General features: G+C 38.7%; 1 protein-coding gene and 1 pseudogene across 5 annotated transcripts in view; both read right to left on the bottom strand.

Moving 5' to 3' along the window:
- MED16 (mediator complex subunit 16) overlaps positions 1–24,918 on the bottom strand; it is a 100,403-nt gene that overhangs the window by 35,548 nt on the left and 39,937 nt on the right. For all 5 annotated transcript variants that reach the window (XM_025306804.1, XM_025306803.1, XM_025306802.1 and 2 more), the window contains 2 exons: positions 5,271–5,448; positions 5,028–5,174 (listed from right to left, as the gene is read on the bottom strand). In XM_025306804.1, coding sequence (XP_025162589.1) covers positions 5,028–5,174; positions 5,271–5,448 — 325 coding nt within the window. The remainder of the gene's footprint in view (positions 1–5,027; positions 5,175–5,270; positions 5,449–24,918) is intronic.
- Positions 12,226–13,482, bottom strand: LOC105186358 (histone-lysine N-methyltransferase SETMAR-like; annotated as a pseudogene).

Here is a 24,918-nt window from a genome sequence, read left to right as displayed (position 1 = left end):
GTCATATTGAGTGGCCACCTCGGTCTCCGGACTTGACCCCACTTGACTTTTTTTTGTGGGGTTACTTGAAAAGTAAAGTTTATGCCACCAAGCCTCAAGATTTAGATGATTTAAGAGGGAGAATAACTCGAGAGATAGAACTAAGACCGCCGGAAACGTTCCGGAATGCGGTTTCAGCTGTTCATAATAGATTAGCACATTGCCAGGCTGTTGAAGGGCAACAATTTGAACATTTGTTGTGAATTATTTGGTACAATTGAATATTTTGCCCAAGCTGACCAATTGAAATGAAATTCGCCTTAACTGGTCGGAATCACACACCACTCTTGCATTAACTGGCCGGAATCACACACCACTCTTGCCTTAACTGGTCGGAATCATACACCACTCTTGCCTTAACTGGCCGGAATCACACACCACTTAATAAATTGTTAACTTCAAACCTTTATAACTCAAAAAGTACTTAATGAAAAATGTTTTATTATAGTGTTTTGGAAAGCTCTCGAGATAAGCTATAAAAATATGCAATAAAATGTTGGGGGTTTCATTAAAAAAAATAAGGTTGACCTTGAAATGACCTTGAAGGACATGGTCAAGGTCATCATCTTACTCCCCGATTGAAACCATACAACTTTGCTATTGGACATTTTCTCCAAAATGCATTCTAACTGAAGATATTAAGGGGGTCCGATACTTTTCGATGACCCTGTATAAGCAGTAGTACAAGCTAGTGTCGCAGTAAGTATCCATCGTTTCACGACGTATCATTTGTGAGCGCAAGTTTGTAAGTACATATTGTTTTCTCTCTATGTGTGTGTTTAAAACTTTTCTTAATACATTCCTTGTTAAATACATAAGTATTTATTACGATAAAGATTTACCCTTACTTACTCCCGACAATGACCTTGACTTTGACATATTTTATCAAGGACACTTTCCTGAATATCAATCAAAAATTTTCGCTCATTGTTTATTAAAAAATAATTAACAAAAGAAATTTCATAAGTAGAATGTAATTTTCCGACACTGTGTACATAGACACAATTATACATTAAACAATGTTAAACAGTACATACAGGGTTTTCAAAAAGTCTTCGAACGATAAAATATCTCGAAAATAATCAGTTTTTGGAAAAAATGTTTCAGGCAAAAGTTGTAAGGTTTAAAATGATCTATTTACTGATCTTATCAGTTTGACCTTGGCTAGCATCAACAAGGTCAGGGCAAAGTCACCTTGAACTTTTCAAATAGAACGCCCTACTTTTTTTGGCATATTCTTATAACGTATTTCAAGAGCTTTCCAAAACACTACAACAAAGTATTTTTTTGTTAAGTACATCCCGAGTTATGAAGCTTCAAAGTTACAGTACCGTCGGTATTAGCGTTACCCAAGGTGTATCGCGTGGAGGTTGCACGATCGGATTTACACCTCTTGTGTGCGTGTGTGCGCGCATGCGTATGCGTGTGTGCGCGCGCGTGTGTGCGTGCGTGTGTGTGTGTGTGTGTGTGTGTGTGTGTGTGTGTGTGTGTGTGTGTGTGTGTGTGTGTGTGTGTGTGTGTGTGCAACAAAATCGACCCATTTCTGAAGCGGTTGGTCACTGGTGATGAAAAGTGGATCACTTATGACAACGTCAAGCGAAAACGGTCGTGGTCGAATCGCGGTGAGCCGGCGGAAACAGTGGCCAAGCCAGGATTGACGGCCAGGAAGGTTTTGCTGTGTTTGGTGGGATTGGCAGGGAATTATCTACTATGAGCTGCTCCCCTACGGCAAAACTCTTAACTCGGAACTGTACTGTCAACAATTGGACCGTCTGAAGGAAGCAATCGCCAAGAAGCGGCCAGCTTTGGCCAATAGGAGAGGAATTGTGTTCCATCAGGACAACGCCAGGCCACACACATCGATAGTGACTCGCCAGAAGCTCCGGGAGCTTGGTTGGGAGGTTTTTATGCATCCACCTTATAGTCCGGACCTGGCATCAAGTGATTACCATCTGTTCCTGTCCATGGCAAACAATTTTGCTGGTGAAAAATTCGCTTCAAGAGAGGCTTGTGAAAATCGACTGTCTTAATTTTTTGCCAATAGGGACGAGGGCTTCTATGAGAGAGGCATAATGAAATTACCTTCAAAATGGCAACAAGTTATCGAACCAAACGGCGCATATTTGACCTAAATCGGATCATTCTAACTATGGTAATTAAAGCCTTCAATTTCATGCAAAAATAATGGATTTCTTTTTACTACACCTGATATATCATGGTTCGAGAAAAATATTTCATTTTAATATTTTTCAGGATGATGCAATTTAATCCCTTGAATGTTATAATGTTACTCTACAACTTTCATTGCTCTTAACTTTCCACAAAGTCCGATAACTCTAAAAGAAGTAGAAATGAAGGAGAAGATTGAATATTTGTTAAAAGAAATAGAAAGTGAAGAGGAATTTGAAATAGAAGAGGAAGAAAATTTAGATTTTTACAATACATATGAAATTCCAGAAGCGGAAAATATTGATTTATTAGAGGAAAATGAAAAAAAGAATATCTCCCGGAAGAAGTTATTTGTAGCTCCGTTGAAGTAGGAATATCAAATGATTATAAAAGGCAAGCTGTGGAATACTGGAAGAGCGGTAAATCAGGATCAAGATCGCTTGAAGGAGTTAAAGAAAGATACAGAAAAGTAACATCGATGCGACAATTATGACGATGGGAGGACCAAATCAATGCAGGAGAGAGTGGCAGCAGAGATGAAAAATTAAAAAGAATTTCTGAATATACAATAAACCGTTTTAATGAAGCGTTTGAAAATAGAATAATTATTCATGACATTGACATTGCTCGATGGGCTTCTCGAGCACAAGAAGAGGAAAATGTGGTAGGATTCAAAGCTTCCGAAACATGGGTAAAAGGATTCAAAACTTCATATGATATCGTCTCTCGAAAAATAACAAAATTTGTAACAAAAAAATCATTGTTATCGAAAACAGATTTAGAAGATAAGTGTAATACATTTATTGAAAATGTAAAATATTATATTAAACGATACGGCGTAGATAATGTTTATAATTCGGATCGGAGTGGATTCCAACTTAAATTTCACTCTGGTCGTACTTTATCCCAAAAAGGTCTAAAAAATATAGAAGCTGTAGTACAATCTACATCAGCAACCACACACAGTTATACAACCGACTATTTCTGCAGATGGTAGACTATTATCGCCTCTTTTTATTAATTTAAAGGAAGTAACAGGAACATTCGGTCTTAGAGTAAAAGAAACTATGTTCAAAGCACCTAATATTTTTGTTACGGTTTCTAAATCAGGCAAATTAACATCGAGTCATATAAAAACTTGGTTGAAAGAAGTATTTTTTCCGAATGTTGGCCCACAATCCGTATTATTATTAGATTCTTGGAGTGAACATTGTTCCAACATTGAGGAGGAAAATTGAGAAGACGAGAACAGATTTTGTAACAGATATTGTTTTCCTAACAATTCCAGCCGATGCAACAGAAAAAATACAACCGTTAGATATACGGTTAGATATACGTTAAGTATACGGCTTCCGATTATGGAAAAATTTTATTAGGCATTTTTCTGATACTGTTATGTTATTAAATCTTGCAATTGATCTTCATGCTAGAAATAATATATTGAAATTGCAATCATTAACGCATCATTAATTTTCGTCGCCCAGATTTCAAAATTTATTTAAATATGCCTGGTTTAAAAGTGGATATATACAGACTAGACTTTCAAACATCGGTTGAATTTTGCTTCCAAAGTGATTTAAACATAAAATGCGATATTTGTGGCCAAACTGCTATAATTACTTGTTCTTGATGTAAAAAATCATTGTGTATGACAAATTTTTTCTATAATCATCACCTTTGCAATGAATATGTACCATAAAAATAACACAAATTCATTATTCGCGTGCGTGTTCATATGCAAATTGTGTACTGTTTCTTTATCACATATATTGTTAAATATATATTATTGCCAGTATTATTCTTCCTCTATATAATAAAAAAAAATTTATTATATTATTCCTCTCTATCCTATTCTTCTACATTATTATTCCGTAATTAGTATTAAGCTCTTCGTTATATATTGTTTAGCAATTGTTAATGCTATGTTATATTTTCATACCGCACGCTTGCTCTTTCTTGCAGAGGTAATAGAATCTGTGTTTCCTTATTTCATGCATTACGACTTTATTTTAATTCGTCTTAATCGTGTATCGACTTGCCATTACAATAAACATATTCATTTCAAGAAATATACAAATATACATTGGAAATTTCTGTACAAATAACGACGCTGTACACGCATTTGCTACTGTTGCCACATATGCACATTTATCTGTACTCACTGTTTTTTTGTATAATACATGACATATTACAATTAATTCGTTTTCATCTTGCAATAAGATAAATTATGCACAGATAGTTATTAAGCATAGCGCAACTGAAGAGAAAGAACGCCACGTAACAGTACTTACCTACTCGCACAATGCCTACCACGATGTCATCGTACTGTTTTTCTAAAAATTGGATCGAGGAATCATACTATTATTATATATGGATGGATTTGGAATTCAATGCTCTTTAATTTTTGTCCTTACAACATTTTTTAAATTTGCGAAAATAATGAGTGGAGGGGGGAGCGGGGAGTGTAAATTTGATATTTTGAAAAATTTGAATTGACAGGTATAAAGAGCATCAAATACTGTAAAACTCTTACATTTATTATGTTTTCATATCTCTCATATTTTAGAAGATATTTGATAAAAACGAAAAAATCCGTTTTTTTCAAGGGGTGATTTCAACCCCTAAACCTCGAGATAAGCACATATAAAAAAATATATGTCTAATATTTTTTGATCCTCTACAACATATTCAATGCCCATTCAAATCGATGAGGGACGCCCCCGACCGTTCCTTTGTAAATGGAACACTCATCAAATATGAATTCAAGATGGGATATTTTAATATACTAAAATTAGAAGTATATAAATAAAAAATCTTACACCACCAGTCTTTATCTGCATCCTTTGTTCAGGTAATCTAGCCAATACATTCAGAGCCAAATCAGCAACCCATTGAATGAGTTGTTGTAACGATTGCAACGTACTTGGTTCTACTGTAAATTCTTTCGGATCAAGATGTAATAGCACCTAGCACAAATAATATTAAAAATAAAGCAAAAATTGAATTAATTTTATATCATTAATTTCATTTTGTTGTATCTAATTAGAATTATCATTTATTACCTTATCAACATCAGTAATGACGTCTGTTATTATTACCGCGGTTAAGCTCTCTGCTGGTCCTTTGTCATGAGATATCATATCCGATGGTCTCAATAGAGACTTGAAGGCTGTAGCTACTGAGTGTATCATTAATAATGACGATAAATCCCCTGCTTTACTCTGTCCCGACACGAGCATTCTGAATATTATACAGAGTGTTAAAAAAGTATACCGACAAATCTTGAAAGATAATATAGGATATGTAAATAATATAACATAAGATAGAAAATTAATAAAATAGGAAACTAATGGTTGGAAACGCATTATGAAATATAGCGTTAAAGAAAAATATTATTATTATACAATCGCACATTATCGATATATCTTTTTATCTCACAAGGTTTATAATTTTTTTTAATACTTTATATAAAGGGAGTCCCAAAATTCACGCAAGAAGTAATTTTGATAGAAAATACAGGTTTATAATTAAAAATGGTAAATTTTTTATTAATTCATAAAGTATACAGTACAGGGTTATGTATGGAATAGCATATCGGATAAATGGCCTCCACGGCTTTGCTGGCACATATGTACTCTTTTGCTGAAATTTTCCATGACCGTTTTGCATAAATGTGGCTGAATTTCGTTGATATAGCGCTCAATTTCCTCCTTTAAGGTAGTGGTAGTAAGGCGTAGGTGGTCGTGAGTTTGTTGGCATAAACCTTAGACTTCAAAAAATCCCAAAGAAAAAAGTCCAACGGCATTAAATCGCATGATCTGGGCGGCCAAATCTGATCACCAAAACGGGAAATTACACGACCAGGAAATGACTCATGCAGTAATTGAATTGTTTCTCGGGCTGTATGGCATGTGGCACCGTCTTGTTGAAACCACATGTCGTCCACATCCATATCTTGCAATTTAGGCACAAAAAACTGGATTATCATGTCGCGATAGCGAGCACCATTAACTGTTATCGCCTGACCAGCCGCATTTTCGAAGAAGAATAGTCCGATGATGCCTCCAGTCCAAAATCCGCATCAAACAGTGACACGTTGTGGATGCATTTGTTTCTCATCAATCACTCGTGGATTTTCTGAATCCCAAATGCGACAATTTTGTCGATTAACCAAACCATCAAGATGAAAATGAGCCTCATCGCTGAAGATGATTTTGTTCGAAAAATCAGCATCCATTTGTTGTTCCATAATCCATTCAACGTTTACCCGACATGCTATTCCATACATAATCCTATAGTGTATACTTTATGAATCAATAAAAAATTTACAATTTTTAATTATAAACCTGTGTTTTCTATCAAAATTACTTCTTGCGTGAATTTTGGAACACTCTTTACATATACATTACATCACATACGACCACACGCACGAACATATATACATGCACGCACACGCACAGAGGGCCAAATAATTTGTTACAATCTATTTTCTTTAAAATTACTAAATTTGATGATTCTGAAATTTCTAAAAGTCAATAAGTTAATAAAAGTCAGGGCGCTATTGTAACAATATATTCTTGAGACCAAGTAGAGCAAAAAAGTCTAGTACCATTATTTTTTCTTTACAAATAGACAAACAGTTAGCGAGATAGCGTGTATTAAATATTGAAAAAGTTACCAAGTTTTCCTTAAATATCTCAAAAAATAATAGGCAAATAAAAAAATGTTTCAGACAAATGTTGTTTAAATTAATTGGTAAAAAAAGACGGTGTAATAAAAAATTGGGGTTTCCGTTTAAGAAAAATAATGATCAGTGAATATCTCGAAAGTGGTGCCATTTGTAAACAAAATAGTATAGTTGTTTTATGTCCCCCTTGAAATCACACAACTTTTGTCTGAAACATTTTTACTAAAAATACTTCGTTACAGAATTATCGAGGTGCGTTTTTTAATGGCACATCCTGTATACAGAGTGGTTAGTTTTAAGTTGCCAACCCCAAATGTGAAGATAGATTGGGTTAAGACAAACATAAAAGTCCCATACCGTTTTGCGATATTCTCGATAATTATTGAGTTATTAATTACAGAAATCGGACAAATGAGCGCGAACTGAGATGGATGATTGGAGAAACGTCGTAGCTTCTCGGGTTACAGCACGACCCAATCGACCCAGCAACTGTTGGTGGCGTGCAGCAAGCCAAAGATGCAGCGAGATAAAACCAATAGCGCGTTGTTCTTTCCCTCGTTGCGCACCGGCAACAGTTTCTGGATCAATTGTGCCGCGCCGTCGCATGAGCAGCTGCAACGCTTCTCCAATCATCTATATCGACGCTCTCCTACTCCTCAGATTTCTTTCATTAATAATTCCATAATTATTGCGAATCTCGCAAAACGGTATAAGACTTTTATGTTTGTCTTAACCTGATCTACCTTCACACATCGGGTTGGCAGCTTATAACTACCCTATATATACAGGGTATCTCAAAATTATAATACACCAACTCTATAGGGGTGTACAGCTAAGTGAGAGGATTGAAAAAGCCCTGTTCCATTTAGCAATATCTCATATAGTTTTTTAGTAATAACCACGTAAAGTTTGACGTTTGTCACGATCATCGCGGTCTATAAACGCTTAGCGGCGAGTTATCGAGCTGTGTGAAGTTGGCCCCTCGACCAACGAGAATTTAATTTTGACTATTGCCATTCGTTTGTCGTTTAGTAGCGCTTGGTAGTCTATTCCTAACGTTTGGTAGCTAAAAGTACTATAGTTCCCGCAATAAATAAAAATTGTATGTAAAGTTGGCCCACCCGTCTCGAAAATTCGGTTTCCACGATAGTCTGGATAATTTTGACTATTACCAATTGTTTGGTAGTGGTTTGGTAGCGCTTGGTAATCCATTCCCAACGTTTGGTAGTCAAAACTGCAATAGTTCTCGCAAAACATTATAATGTGAAGTTGGCCCCCCGGCTCGAAAATCGGTTTCCACGGTGTCCTGGATAATTTTGACCATTACCAATCATTTGGTGGTCGTTTGGTAGCGTTTGGTAGTTCATTCCCAACGTTTAGTAGTCAAAACTGCAATAGTTCTCGCACAAAATTATAATGTGAAGTTGGTTCCTCCCCCCGGCTCGAAAATCGGTTTCCACGGTGTTCTGGATAATTTTGACCATTACCAATCGTTTCATAGCGTTTGGTAGTCCATTCCCAACGTTTAGTAGTCAAAACTGCAACAGTTCTCGCACAAAATTATAATGTGAGGTAGGCTCCCCCGGCTCGAAAATCGGTTTCCACGGTGTTCTGGATAATTTGACCATTACCAATCGTTTGGTAGCGTTTGGTAGTCTATTCTTAACGCTTGGTAGTCAAAACTGCAATAGTTCTCGCACAAAATTATAATGTAAAGTTGGCCCCTCCGGTTCGAAAATCGGTTCCCACGGTGTCCTGAATAATTTTGACCATTACCAATCGTTTGATGGTTGTTTGATAGCATTTGGTAGTCCATTCCCAACGTTTGGTATTCAAAACTGCAGTGGTTCTCGCACAAAATTATAATGTAAAGTTGGCCCCCCCGGTTCGAAAATCGGTTTCCACGGTGTCCTGAATAATTTTGACCATTACCAATCATTTGGTGATCGTTTGGTAGCGTTTGGTAGTTCATTCCCATCGTTTGGTAGTCAAAACTGCAATAGTTCTCGCACAAAATTATAATGTGAGGTAGGCTCCCCCGGCTCGAAAATCGGTTTCCACGGTCTTCTGGATAATTTTGACCATTACCAATCGTTTGGTAGCGTTTGGTAGTCTATTCTTAACGCTTGGTAGTCAAAACTAAGTGGTCGGCCGAATTGGCCGATCCGCGAGGATTCGGTCGCCAGACGGCCGAGGCTTTCGCCCCTGCCTACCGGAAATGGTGGGCAGGAGGGGGCGCGGACTCTCTTTCTACTTGGTGCAGGTACTAACGGGGCATGGATGCTTCGGAGGGTACCTGCACCGAATAGGGAAAGAGCTCACTACCGAGTGCCACTGCCCGGAGCCGGAGGACTCGGCGCGGCATACCCTCGCTGTTGAAGAATCTTGAACGACTCTTAGACGACGCTTCAGGATCTCTCTATAGCAAATAAAAATTTTTGTTTTGAAAAATCTTAAGTTATTCGTTAGCCCACAGCGGCGGAGAGTTATTCGTTAGCCCACGGCGGCGGAGAGTTATTCGTTGGTCCACGACGGCGGAGAGTTATTCGTTAGCCCACGGCGGCGGAGTGTTATTCGTTGACCCACGACGGCGGAGAGTTAATCGTTGGCCTACGGCGGCGGAGAATTAATTAGTTGGCCCACGGCGGAGAAGTTTTCAATACAAAACAAAAGAATTAAATAACTAATTCGAAAGCCCCTGAGGACGGAGATACATGGTGAACTCTCGCAGCTCGCCGTTGAGTTCACTTGCTACTTTGCGTGGCTCATCTCCGAATTCCACGTTCGCGCTTTAAAGGCATTCCTTATGTTTTTAAAAGAAAAACATCATGATGCCTAGCAACCGAGAAAGCTGAAAGGTTGTTAAATCGATGTTCGTTTTAAAACATGGAAAGGAGGAGAGTCAGTCTTTCCTAGAAGCTCATCGAGAACAGACATTTATTTCTTCCTTGTTTTAGGTGATTTTGTCGTCTTCTCCCCGTTTTCTATGTGGAATACGCCGCCTTCCTGATTCCTGCATGGCTCATCGCCGACTTCCCGGTTTCTGCGTAGCTCCTCGCCGCTCTCCTGATTCCTGCGTGGCTCATCGCCGACTTTCTGGTTCCTGCGTAGCTTCTCGCCGCCTTCCTGATTCCTGAGCGGCTCCTCGCCGGTTTCCCGGACTATCGTGGCTCCTCGCCGCCCTCCTGATTCCTGCGCTTCTTCTCGCCGGTTTCCCGGATCATCGTGGCTCCTCGCCGCCCTCCTGATTCCTGCTCGGCTCCTCGCCGGTTTCCCGGATCACCGTGGCTCCTTGCCGCCCTCCTGATTCCTGCGCAGCTCCTCGCCGGTTTCCCGGATCATCGTGACCATTCGCCGCCCTCCTGATTCCTGCACAATTTCTCGCCGGTTTCCCGGATCATCGTGGCTCCTCGCCGCCCTCCTGATTCCTGTGCGGCTCCTCGCCGGTTTCCCGGATCATCGTGACTCTTCGCCGCCCTCCTGATTCCTGCGCGGCTCCTCGCCGGTTTCCCGAATCATCGTGGCTCCTCGCCGCCCTCCTGATTCCTGCGCGGCTCCTCGCCGGTTTCCCGGATCATCGTGGCTCTTCGCCGCCCTCCTGATTCCTGCGCGGCTTCTCGTCGGTCTCCCGGATCACCGTGGCTTCTCACCGCCTTCCTGATTCCTGCCGTTTTTCCCGCCGTCTTCCCAGTTGAATAACAATTAAAAGGTTCACGCGAAGAAACCGTGCCAGACTCTTATTCAAACACTCGCAGAATGCGAGGCGTGGAGCTAAGAGCGCCGAGTCCTGGCCCGGGCGGTGGGGTGCCGTGTGGAAGATCTCTCGCTCCCGCGCATGGTCCGTGCTATGTGCGGGAGCGAAGAGGCATGGGGGGCGGCGGCCTCCTTCTGCAGGGATGTCATGTCTCAGAAGGAGGCCGCCGAGTGGGAGCGTCGGCCCAACCCCGACCGCAGGGTGCGGCGGGGTAGAAGGCGGCGCTCCCTGGGAGGTAGTAGCAGCCCCGAGGTTGCGCCGGCCGAGGAGGAGCGGCGACCGGTTGTTCACCGGAGACCGCCCCCTCGGCCGTCTTGAGGCCGACTTCGGACGCGCGGGGAGGGATGTCGGGAGGGGGGGTGAGAATCCCCGCCCGCGTTCCCCCGCGCGTCGGTAGAGGAAGGAAAGGGGGGAGCGAAGCCCTCTGGGAAGGGCCACGCTCTCCCCCCCCGGAGTAAGATACTCCGAACGGGAGGGGGGCGGGGAGCGAGGGTAGGCATGTCCCCTCTCTCCCGTAAATGAAATCGTAAGGCCAACCCGATCGGCGTAGCTGATCGGGGCGCCGCGCTCGGACCTTGTCCTTAGGGAGAAGGGGGCGCGGCACGTGGGCGTGGGACTCAACAAATGAGCCCTGGGGCCGGGGAGGGAATGCTGGCGCAGTTCCCCTGACTTCCCCCATCTCGGTCCGACTGGTAGACATCCCGCAGAGGTTTAGTGAGTAGGAGTCTCACATAACCCTCTGCCTCTCCCAGGGGGTGGAGGGTACCCATGATGGGTTTCCTCTGCGTTAACAAAAAAAAAAAAGTCAAAACTGCAACAGTTCTCGCAGAAAATTATGTGAAGTAGGCCCCCCGGCTCGAAAATCGGTTTTCACGGTGTTCTGGATAATTTTGACCATTACCAATCGTTTAGTAGTCGTTTGGTAGCATTTCGTAGTCCATTCCCAACGTTTGGTAGCCAAATTCTTTTCGTTATTAGTGAAAGTCGAGTTTGCATTTGTGAAACTGGCTTACTAAGTTTAAAAAATGTTACGCGACATTCTCTTATCGCGATATTTTATGTAATTTTCATTGTGACAAATTTTTTGGTGGTCGTATTTTTACGGTTGATAGTCAATTCCTGACGTTTGATAGAAAATAATACGTAGTAATTATTAGTGAAAATCGAATTTGCCAGTGTTAGGTTAGCTTACCAAGTTTAAAAAAACATTTCCCGCGGCATCCTTTCATAATACATACATATAATGTATACATAATTTTCATGATAATTACTTGTTTAATGGTAAGTTATTAAACTATACAGATTTGTTTATTGGCGAATTTCTGGGCAGATGCATCGATAAGAACGCATATTGACATCACTGTGAATCCCAGTGGCGTCTATTTAGCGACTTCAAGTGGTTTTCATTGACCATATGTGAAATCGAATTTAAACGTCAGTTTGATTATAAACATCAATTATCGAGGTAAATATTAAAAATTACAAGTAAAATTTATACAAATGCAACGTATATTGCGTTATTTTTAGAAATATCAAATTCAAATTTTTTTTTAAGGTATATATATATTAGGGGGACCGGAAAGTAATGTCGCTTTCTTACATTAAATTCAAACGAATAAATTTTTAATAAGTCTTTATTTTTAATCAATAATATAATCACCCTCGTTATCAACAACCTTTTGCCATCTAGTGTGCAAATTTTCAATACTGGACCGATAAAAATCAATTGGTTTTTGAGTAAAATATCTCGAGATGGCATTTTGGATATCATCCAAATTTTCAAATTTTTTGCCACTAAGAAAATGTAGGGATCGGAATAAATGGAAATCCGAGGGTGCGATATCGGGCGAGTATGGTGGGTGAGGCAGTACCTCCCACCCCAATTCATTAATTTTTTCCAGTGTTCGCCTTGCACAGTGCGGTCTTGCATTGTCGTGTTGCAGAATGACGCCCTTTCTGTTGACAATCGCCGGATACTTTTCGATTAAAGATTGGTTCACTCGATCCAATTGTTCACAATAAAGGTCTGCATTAACAGTTTGTCCAAGTTTCAGCACTTCAAAGTGAACAATTCCGCGAATACTCCACCAAACACACAGAAGCGCCTTTTTGGGATGTAAACCCGGCTTCGCAGTACTTCGTGGTGATTCATTTGAAGAGAGCCACTGCCTTTTGCGTTTTGGATTATCATATAGGATGATTTTTCGCCTCCAGTGATCAAACGATCAAAAAACGGTTCTGTATGGTGCCGTTGAAGCAATACGTTGCATGTGATGGATCGGTTGGCTTTGTTCTCTTCGGACAGATTATGGGGGACCCAAACACCTGCTTTGCTTATTTTTCCAATCTGCTGTAAATGTTCCTGAATGGTCGACCAAGGTTGGTTAAGGGTGTTTGACAGTTCCTCGATTGTTTGACATGGATTTGCTTCCACTTTTGCCCTTAGCATGTCGTTGTCTAATGTTGTTGGTCTTCCTGATCGATAGGAGTCAGAGAGATCAAAATTACCGGATCTGAACTTGGAAAACCATCTTTGGCATTTACGAACGTCTAATGCACTTGGATAAACATCGCAAATGGTTTGGTCGCAACTGTTGCGTTACTACCCTTGCGAAACTCAAAAAGCATACAATGCCGGATATGCTCTTCTGGTATTTGGCTGGCCATTTCACCCCAAATTACAAAAAAAGAGTTTAATATTGAATTATTTAGAAGTGAACAAGTCACAATAACCTTAAAATGACTTTGGCACGCCTTCGAGATACACAATGAGCTGACAAATGACAATCAAATATCGACATGCACAGAAACGACATTACTTTCCGGTCCCCCTAATATATACATAACAAGTTTTATAAGTAAAACTTAAAGATAATACATAAGATTTTATAAGTAAAACTTATAAAAACTTACCTTTTTAAACAAAAAGGTAAAAAAAGGCGCCAAGTATAAGCGCAACACGTATTGTGTTATTTTTAGAAGTATCAAACTCAAATTATTTTTTTTACTATATATATGTGTACATAAGTTTTTACAAGTAAAACATAATTATAATAAAACTCTTTTCAACTGTACAACACTTTTCTACTGTACAAAAGAAATGATATATTAGAACAGTAGCACCAACTGAGAAACCTAACATATATATATGATTATTGTATACTTAACTTAATATTTTTAGAAATTTCAAATCCAAATTATTTTCTTTGTTAAGATATATATTATGTACATAAGTTTTTATAATATATGTACATAAACTTTTAAAAGTAAAAATTATATCGTGTTATAAAAATTTAACACGTTTGTTAATAGTGTCCAATATTTAAAAAAAATATCTTTTTAAATATTATTTACATGACATAAGTTTTCATAAGTAAAACTTATCAAATTATTTTTTTTATAAGATATACAGGGTGTCCCATTTAACCTGACAAATCGTAATATCTGGAAAACTACATGTTGGATCAAAAAAAGTGGGTAATGAAATTTGTTCGTCTCGAAGGGGGACATCTAATGATATCAAACTCGACCTCCCACCCCACTCCCGGGGGGTGGGGGGCAACTTTGAAGTCTTAAATGGGAACCCCCATTTTTTATTGCAGATTCAGATTCTACGCCACAAAATACGTAAGTTTCGTTTTTTGATTCGTGATAGATGGCGCTGTAATCGCAAAAAATTAGATTTTCTGCAATTCTCCAGAAATAATCATTGGATTGAAAAATAAAAAAATATCTGTTCAATATTTTTAAAAATATTTTTAAAAAACATAATAACAGTTATTCCCCCCCATCCCCTCGGGGTAGGGTGGGTGGTAACGTTCAAATCTCAAATGAGAACCCACATTTTTCATTGCAGAATTAGATTTTACGTGAAGTTTTTATGGAAACAATTTTTTTCATTCGTGACAGATAGCGTTGAATTTTTCCGAGAAACTACTTTTAATGTTAGCCAGGAACAACGACGAAGACATAGTAGCTTTCTGTTCCCTTCGGGGTGTTTGTTTTAGGTGAGTCCCCTCGCCTCTCACCATCGGGGTGATTTTGCATAATTAATTTGTTAGTGGCATCTCTCCATCGTCCGCGCCCATAGAACTTAAGAGACGATCATTATTAGACACTTACCTTTCTAATCGGGAGAGGTGCTTAATCAAATTTTAAAGAGTGTTCCATGCCACTATCATTCTCTTCTGACTTTGCATCATGGATTATGTAACTGTGCAAGAAAAAATTGAAATGATTTTCATTTATGGCGAATATAGGAGAAATTTTAACGATGCTGTCAATTTATATGCTGAGCGTTTTCCTGAAAGAGTACGATCACGTTCTTCTTTCGTTAGAGTTGTTACACAGTTTTGTACTGATGGAAGTGTACAACTGAAGAAAAGAACGCGTAGAGCTACTGTTTGTGAAGAAAATAATCAAATATCAGTACTAGCTGCAGTGGCTCATAATCCACATGCGAGCGTCCGAGAAATTTCGCACCAATCAGGAATTCCTCGTATGAGTGTTTGGAGAATTATGAAGTTCCATAAATTTCATCCGTATCATGTGTCCTTGCATCAGGAATTAATTGGCGATGACTTTCAAAACAGACTAACGTTTTGTCAATGGGCAGTCGAGAGAATACAAATGAGCCCGAACTTTTTTGCTCGTGTGCTATTCTGATGAATCAACTTTTACAAACCATGCTTAAGTTAACCGCCATAACATGCATTATTGGAATATAGAAAACCCACACTGGATTCGTGAAGTAAATCATCAGCGTCCTTGGTCGGTTAATGTTTGGTGTGGAATAATTGGTGATAAACTTATCGGATCATATTTTATTGACGGCAATTTGAATGGTAACGAATACCGAAACATTCTTGAAGTAGAACTACCAAAGTTGCTCGAAGACTTAAGCTTACAAGTGCGACAAAACATGTGGTTTCAACATGACGGTTGTCCAGCACATTATTCGTTAGTAGCACGTGAGGTATGAGATCGGGATTACAATAATCGCTGGATCGGTAGAGGAGGACCGGTGAACTGGCCAGCCAGATCGCCAGACCTTACCTCCCCAGATTTTTTTCTTGTCGGGTTACTTAAAAGATGCCGTTTATAAAGAAACACCTACTACTCGCGAAAACATGATGCAACGAATAAGGGATGCTTACGCTGCAATTACACCAGACATACTTATGAAATGCGTACAGGCATTTGAAGCACGAATAAACAAGTGCATTGAAGTTCAAGGTCATCATTTTGAGCATTTAATTTAATTTAATGGTGGAAGGTGAAGGGGCTCACCTGAATCAAGACCCCGATGGTGAGAGGCGAGGAGACTCACCTAAAACAAACACCCCGAAGGGAACAGAAAGCTACTACGTCTTCGTCGTTGTTCCTGGCTAACATTAAAAGTAGTTTCTCGGAAAAATTCAACGCTATCTATCACGAATGAAAAAAATTGTTTCCATAAAAACTTCACGTAAAATCTAATTCTGCAATGAAAAATGTGGGTTCTCATTTGAGATTTGAACGTTACCACCCACCCTACCCCGAGGGGATGGGGGGGAATAACTGTTATTATGTTTTTTAAAAATATTTTTAAAAATATTGAACAGATATTTTTTTATTTTTCAATCCAATAATCATTTCTGGAGAATTGCAGAAAATCTAATTTTTTGCGATTACAGCGCCATCTATCACGAATCAAAAAACGAAACTTACGTATTTTGTGGCGTAGAATCCGAATCTGCAATAAAAAATGGGGGTTCCCATTTAAGACTTCAAAGTTGCCCCCCACCCCCCGGGAGTGGGGTGGGAGGTCGAGTTTGATATCATTAGATGTCCCCCTTCGAGACGAACAAATTTCATTACCCACTTTTTTTGATCCAACATGTAGTTTTCCAGATATTACGATTTGTCAGGTTAAATGGGACACCCTGTATATCTTATAAAAAAAATAATTTGATAAGTTTTACTTATGAAAACTTATGTCATGTAAATAATATTTAAAAAGATATTTTTTTTAAATATTGGACACTATTAACAAACGTGTTAAATTTTTATAACACGATATAATTTTTACTTTTAAAAGTTAATGTACATATATTATAAAAACTTATGTTATGTACATAATATATATCTTAACAAAGAAAATAATTTGGATTTGAAATTTCTAAAAATATTAAGTTAAGTATACAATAATCATATATATATGTTAGGTTTTTCAGTTGGCGCTACTGTTCTAATATATCATTTCTTTTGTACAGTAGAAAAGTGTTGCAGAGTTTTATTATAATTACAAGTTTTACTTGTAAAAACTTAAGTACACATATATATAGTAAAAAAAATAATTTGAGTTTGATACTTCTAAAAATAACACAATACGTGTTGTGCTTGTACTTGGCGCCTTTTTTTACCTTTTTATTTAAAAAGGTAAGTTTTTATAAGTTTTACTTATAAAATTTTATGTATTATCTTTAACTTTTACTTGTAAAAACTTGTTATGTACATATTTATACCTTAAAAAAAAATTTGAATTTGAAATTTCTAAAAATAACACAATACATGTTGCGCTTGTATAAGTTTTACTTATAATTTTATATATACGTCACGTACATACATCATTAATATACAAATGTTATTAATTTATACTTTATGATATACTTTATTATATATGTTATTATATACGTTATTAATTTATACTTGTTAATTATCCTGCTAAATCGTGTAACACCACTTATAAATTGTATGAAGCGGTCCTTATAATTGAAAGGCGATCACCATGGACGACGAGTCAATAAACACCGGTATTGATTTTTCGATGGCATAGCTCATCACATCGTCAGCTCAGCATCAGCTGATCGGCAATTAAATGACGTGCGTCATAACATACCAACGCATACCAACATTCTCACATTTTTATGCCTCTCTCTTTCGCCCCTCTCGCCCGTTCTCTTTCTCGCCTGTTCCCCCCCCTCCCTCCCCTCCTCTCACTCTCCTCTCCCCCCCCCTCTCTCTCTCTCTCTCTCTCTCACACATTTTCACCTCCTGTATTCTAGCAATATTCTGCTCTCTCTTACTCTCTATCGCTTGCACACTCGCACTCGCTGCTCTTTGCTCCTTCAGCGCGCTCGTAACGCCTGTGGTGTCGGAAAAACGAGATACACAAATCCCCTTTCCTCGATTTTGTCTTAAAATATATATACTTGGAGACAACGTACACAAAAAATACTAGGACACTTTTCTTCCTATTTCTTAAGGCTGAATCGATTGGGATTAAAAAAACGTCGATCAGTTCAGCCATTGCTGAGATATGAATATCTTACCTCGTTTCAACTCGCAGTTTCACGTATAATAGACACGGTGTGCCTCGCGCCATTCAAGCGCAACTTCGTTGCGCCCGAACGGCGCGAGGTACTACCGTGCTTCTTCAACGTAATTTATATAAAAAAGTATTTTCTTTGAAATTAACAAACTAAAATGCCGCTACCACGATCATATAATATAATAACCACTACTACGTGAAATACGTTGAGATTCTCTATGACATGACGAAAGAGTGGGGATGAGTAAGCCTCTATAGTTTAGTAATTATGGTTTAATGAAGGCTATTTTATGTTTATTTCATCACGAACGATAATCGAAATTGTAGTCGTAAGGAAAATAGAGGTTTTAATGAGAATTACAAAAGTTGATGACAAAAAAATTATTTTTATTTATAAAACAGTTAAACGACTACCAAACGATTAATAATGGTCAAAATTATGATATAATAGTAATGATCAAGATGCCGTGGAAACCGATTTACGAGCCGGGGGGGCCAACTTCACATTATAGTTTTGTGCGGGAACCACTGCAGTTTTGACTACCAAACGTTGGGAACGAACTACCAAACGCTACCAAACGACCACCAAATGATTGGTAATGGTCAAAATTATTCAGGACACCGTGGAAACCGATTTTCGAGCCGGGGCACAGTGGTCGCAATCTGAAAAAAGTTGGCCAAAAGTCTTCGTATAAATATTTAGTATTATATGTGCTTAATATTTTAAGATTCTGAAAAAAACAATTAAGGAATAAGATTTTCAGTTCTTGTGTACTTAATTAATATGTTATAAGTCATGCAAAAGGCGTTAAAGTCAACTCGAATACGATACGTTCTTTACTTGCAAAATAGCGACGTTATTCGTGAAGCTATTGTCAGGGAATGATATACAGGGTGGGGGGTTATAAGTTTACAACCCGAAATGTGAAGGTAGATTGGGTCAAGACAAACATAAAAGTCCCATACCGTTTTGCGAGATTCGCAATAATTATCGAATTATTAATGACAGAAATCTGAGGAATGGGAGCGCGTCGACATAGATGATTAGAGAAGCGTTGCAGCTACTCAGGCCACAACGCGGCCCACTCGACCTAGCAACTGTTGGCGGCGTGCGGCTAGACGTAGGTCCGGCGAGATAAAACAATGAATAGCAGCGCATTGTCTTTCCCCTCGCTGCGCACCGGCAATAGTTGCTGGATCAACTGGGCCGTGCTGCGGCCTAAGCAGTTGCAACGCTTTTCCAATTATCTATGCCGGTGCGCTCCCACTTCTCAGATTTCTGTCATTAATAACTCGATAATTATTGCAAATCTCACAAAATGGTATGGGACTTTTATGTTTGTCTTAGCCCAATCTACCTTCATACTTCGAGTTGTAAACTTATAATCCCCCACTCTTCATGATAGATATATTGTATAATAGTACAATAGAACCATTATATATTTAAAAAATCTTGTATTGCTCTTTTATATAAGCCTATACTCTGTTCCATATTTTATTTATTAGATGGACAGCAGAGCTTTTAATATAACACATCGAAACAAAACATTTTCGTAATAAATCTTAAATTTGCATAGCGATTAACGTGGATTTACGCGATTCGATTAAATGGAAAAAGTGCCTCTATTCATTCCAAATGCAAAAAACGTAAACTGCGACAATCTGCGATAAATGTCAGATTTTGTGCAATAAATAGGACAGAAACAGTTTTAATGATTTTTCTGATTTGAGATTTGTAGCTTTCTAATTAGTCGATATTAATTGCTGAATTTATTAAATTAATTTATTTATCTTACTACTCGAAATATATTATTAGGTGTACAACTTTGCTTCCGCCGTTTTTTTTCCGAAATTCGAGGCTTTATTGTAAAAAACTGGTTATACATTTATGATTCAAAGTATTGTCCATCGCTGGCCACTACTTTCTCCTATCTTTCGGGCAGCGTACGAAACCCGCGTTGAAAAAACTGGTCATCTTTTGAAGCGATCCACGAATCGATCCAATTTCTTACTTCTTCATAAGACCGGAAGTGCTGGTCAACCAGGCTGTGTGCCATTGATCGAAACAAGCGATAGTCAGAGGGAGCAATGTCTGGAGAATACAGCGGGTGGGGTAAGACTTCCCATTTCAACGTTTCCAATATGTCTTAAACACTTTCGCAACATGGGGTCGAGCATTGTCATGTTGCAAAATCACTTTATCGTATCTCTCGTTATATTGCAGCCGTTTGTCTTTCAATGCTCGGCTCAAATGCATTAATTGCATTCGATAACGATCGCCTGTGATTGTTTCAGTCGGTTTTAACAGCTCATAATACACCACGCCGAGCTGGTCCCACCAAATACAGAGCATGACCTTGGAGCCATGAATATTCGGTTTAGCCGTCGACGTGGAAGCATGGCCGGGATATGCCCATGATTTTCTGCGCTTAGGGTTATCGTAATGAACCCATTTGTCGTCCCCAGTCACAATGCGATGCAGAAATCCCTTCCGTCTTTGCCTTTCAAGCAACTGTTCACAAGCAAACAAACGCCGTTCAACATCTCTCGGTTTCAACTCGTACGGCACCCAATTTCCTTGCTTCTGAATCTTTCCCATGTCTTTGAGGCGCTTTGAAATTGCTTGTTGAGTCACTCCCAATGATCGTGCCAATCCTTCTTGACTTTGACATGAGTCTTCATTAAGTAATGCCTCTAATTCTGCATCTTCGAAAACCTTCTCTTCCACTGCTATGCCGGTCTTCGACGTGAAAATCACCGTTCTTGAAGCGTTGAAATCACTCACGACACGTTCTTTCACTAATAAGTGGTTCTTATAATCAATACCCACTTCACTTATAATCAATAACTTTAAAATTGAAAATTTTTGTTGTTCTTAAAGTACTCTTTCAAGTGTATAGAATCACAATAGTATAGGTGCACAATTTTATAAACATTTTACCCTAAAAAATTGACCTTTTTGTTAAAATCGAAATTCATTCATTAGAAAGGTGGCCGAAACCTTTTTCTTGTGTAAAAACCGGTTTGGAGCAGAGCGCTCTCAGCGCGTTTCTCGGGCTGCCGAGCGCACACTGTCTATCTCATATACAATTTACCGACCACATTACGGGCCCTTTTAGTTCCAAATAGTGAAATAGTGATAGTAGTAGATGTAGCTAGTTAGGATTTTCACTATAATATAACATAATACTTCTATATATAACATAGATACTTCTATATTTTATATAGTTCATAACGAATTGGTCGTGTAAACATCATTCACGTGTTGCTCAGTTGTGTAACGTCTTTCACGTGTTTCTTTCGAATGTTTATGCATTATTCATCATGGGGAAGACAAAAGTAGAGGAGAGAAAAGGGACAAAAGCAGAAAATAGGCGTGCCTCGAAACCGAGAAACAGCAAAAAGAAGCCGCAGAATCGATACATGTTAGGAGAAAGTGAGAGTGTCAGTGCATCGGCAAAGAAACTGAAACAGAGTGAAGATGAATATCATATCAATGTAGACACAACTATTGATTATCGTTTCATCGATTTTGTGACTGTTTTTACAGCAATGTCTGAATTTCTTAAAAAACTTTTTAAGAAAATGACATTTTCTTAAAAATCAAAATTCCGTAAAATCCCTACATACAGCATTAAAAATATTGTTGTTAATAGGAACATTCTTTGGTTTTTTTTCTAGGAGCCACGTACAAAGCGGAATTTGACACGCCGTCTAACGGTGTTCCTCCAAAGGAATGTATTTTGGCGCCACCTATAAGAGATTATTTTTTACTTTTTCAGTTTCAAAAAATGTGTAATTACAGATTAAAGTTACATTATAATGAATGACTAAAACCGATTTTGTTTCTGCGCATTCTTTGTATGCAAAAAAAATTCATGAAAAACGCCTCCAAAATTGCAGTCAAAGGTGATATCCTGCCTTAATTTATGTTTTTATCGACATAATGGTATCTCTTCTTGGTGATATAATCATTGTTTGTAGGAGATTGGGAATTTGATTTTCAATATGTTTCTGTTCATTTTTTATTAATTCGGATGTTTTTTTTTAATTGAAAATGTATTGGTCGGCAATACCTGGTCGAGTTGGCGCGTGGATTAGTCCAGATGACTTGCTCTTCGTTTGAAAGTTTCAAAGATACAAATGAAGTCAAAAACATGTTGGCATCGTTGGCTGTGTCTTTTTCCATCTTCTGTTTGTATCGTGCTTGACCACTGCTTCCATCAAATCCCCACTTAGAGATTAGAGTGAGATTAATTTCCTCCGCGGGCGTATTTGGGACAACGACACTTTGTAACCCTAATATCCTCTTACATGTAACATCAAAAAGAGCTTGTAAAGTTACTTCGGTTGTTTCGGTAACGGTAATAAAGTTCTTCAGTGCGGGCGGATAACAATTTTCCTTTGCAGCAAGCACTTTTTCGTACGAAGGATAGATTTGGCGTTTCGCTGTTTTACACCTTGTTGCATTAGTTTATACGCGGTTTTTAATAATTTCATGTCAATCATAAGACCAAGAGCTTCTTCGGGAGTATAGGATCTAATCTTCTTTTCTAATTGTTCTTTACGCCATGACTTCATTATTCCTTCACCATTGGTAGAGTTGTTTGTAGAGAGTTTCCTGCATAAATTTTGCTTTGTTCTTGCAACCGGATTTTCTTAATTGCATCTGAGTAGCAAGAATTAGTTCCTCTGTACTACAAGATTGACGTAGTTTTTTAGTTTTTCGTTGCTTGGATCTATCACTACTTTCATCAAATGTCTTAACTGGTCGACCAAGTTTTATATTAGAAATTATTGCTCGCGTGAAATTTATAGGTTTATTTAACCAGTTAGCATTCGAACGCAGAAATATTTGCTTATTTCTCCCAGCTGCTGTCCATATTTGCTTGAATTGATAATAAAATGTAGATACTTGAGTAAATTGATCTTTGATTAGGATATCCACTTCAAGAAATTTGCGAATGAATTCACGAAGTCCTTCGCGTTGATCAGAATTAATGGCTCTATTAGTGATGGCTTCGAATAACTGATGTCTTGTTAGCTTGTGACGTGGCAGCCGCGGGGCGCCCGTCACTAGTAGGCGCGATCTCGGTCGCGACGCGGGGGGCAGAGATCATCGCGCGATCAATGAGGAGTTCGAGATGACTCCCCGAAAAACCTTTATAAATTGTGCAATCCTTTAGTGTTAAGAGTGCGCAAGTGAGACGGTCCCGCGGCCTGCAATTTTGTGCCCCTAGACCTCCCGAACCGACCAGCAAGACAGGAGGAGCAGGAGGGATTTAAAGGACTTCGCTCACTGCCAGGCACGTGTCGATCAGATGATTGCTCTCTATTCTCGTTTCGTATTAGAAAATATATGTCGTCTCGAAATAGACTACCGGCTGCCGTGTTTGTTGTCAAGCCACGCTGAAAGATACGAGCGGAGCGAGGTGGAATACCGTCGAACACGACCACGACGCGTGGCCCGCCGAAAAACCGCGTCGAGACAGACGGGACAAAGAGCAAGAAAGAGAGATTAGCCTGTAGCATCAGCAAGGTCTCTAATTGTCAATCGACGATTTTCGAAAAACAAATCTTTGATTTCCTTGACGTGGCTTTCATCGGTAGATGTTGATGGTCGTCCGGGTCGCTGTTCGTCTTGAACTCGTTTTCGGCCTTCTTTGAAGTCTTTATACCACTTATAAACATTTTTTTGCGATATAGCTTTATCACCAAAAGCCTTCTGCAACATCCTCAACGTTTCCGCGCCAGAATATTCATTCCGCAAACAAAATTTAATGCAAATTCTTTGCTCAACAAAATCGGACATAGTAAAAATCGAAAAACTCACTTTTGTATGTTTACAAAAACACGTACAGCTCTGCAGCAATTGAATATATTGACATGAAACTCTGCATAAATGTCAAAGAGAGTGCTACCAACCCACCAAAAAATAATCTCATGATTTTATAGTACCCGCGAAGTTTAAATGAAATATTCACCTTATTTTTTGATCACAGCAGTATATATCATTCCCTGACAATAGCTTTACGAATAACGTCGCTATTTTGCGAGTAAAGAACGCATCGTATTTGAGTTGAGTTTAACGCCTTTTGCATGACTTATAACATATTAATTAAGTACACAAGGACTCAAAATCTTATTCCTTGATTGTTTTCTTAAGAATCTTAAAATATTAAGCACATATAATACTAAATATTTATACGAAGACTTTTGGCCAGTTTTTTTCAGATTTCGACCACTGTGCGGGGGGGGGCAACTTCACATTATAATTTAGTGCGAGAATTATTGCAGTTTTGATTACCAAACGTTGGGAATGGACTATCAAACGACCACCAAACGATTGGTAATGGTCAAAATTACCCAAGACACCGTGGAAACCGATTTTCGAGCCAGGGGGGGGGGCAACTTCATATTATAATTTTTTGCGAGAACTATTGCAGTTTTGACTACCACATGTTGGAAATAGACTACCAAACGCTACCAAACGACCATCAAACGAATGGCAATGGTCAAAATTAAATTCTCTGTGATCGGGGGGCCAACTTCACACAGCCTCGCCGCGCACCGGCGCACAGTGGGACAAATGGGTCTTTTTATGGACAAAAATCGCTAGACGGCGTAATTCTTAACCGATTTCCATGTTTTTTTTTTTTAATTTACTCGCGATGAATTGCTCTACAATCGTATCGAGCCCGTTTTTTAAATTAAGCCCTCGAGTTAGGCACGAGATTTTCTAAAAATCTTATTGCTTGCTTCTTGCGCTTCTCCCGAGAAGTAGCCAATGAAAAATAATACAAAATTATAAAAAATAATATTGCAAAATATTATTTAATTACAAAAAAGACAAAAATATACTAAACATTTTAGCACATGACGAAATCGTCAGAATAAAAGGAGATAAGTATTACCATCATTAATACAGCCAATTCACACGATTGACTTTAATCCGTT

The sequence above is a fragment of the Harpegnathos saltator genome, unplaced genomic scaffold (assembly GCF_003227715.2).
Source record: "Harpegnathos saltator strain DR-91 unplaced genomic scaffold, Hsal_v8.6 scaffold8, whole genome shotgun sequence".
Taxonomy (NCBI): domain Eukaryota; kingdom Metazoa; phylum Arthropoda; class Insecta; order Hymenoptera; family Formicidae; genus Harpegnathos; species Harpegnathos saltator.
This window is presented reverse-complemented; position numbering and strand designations above follow the sequence as displayed.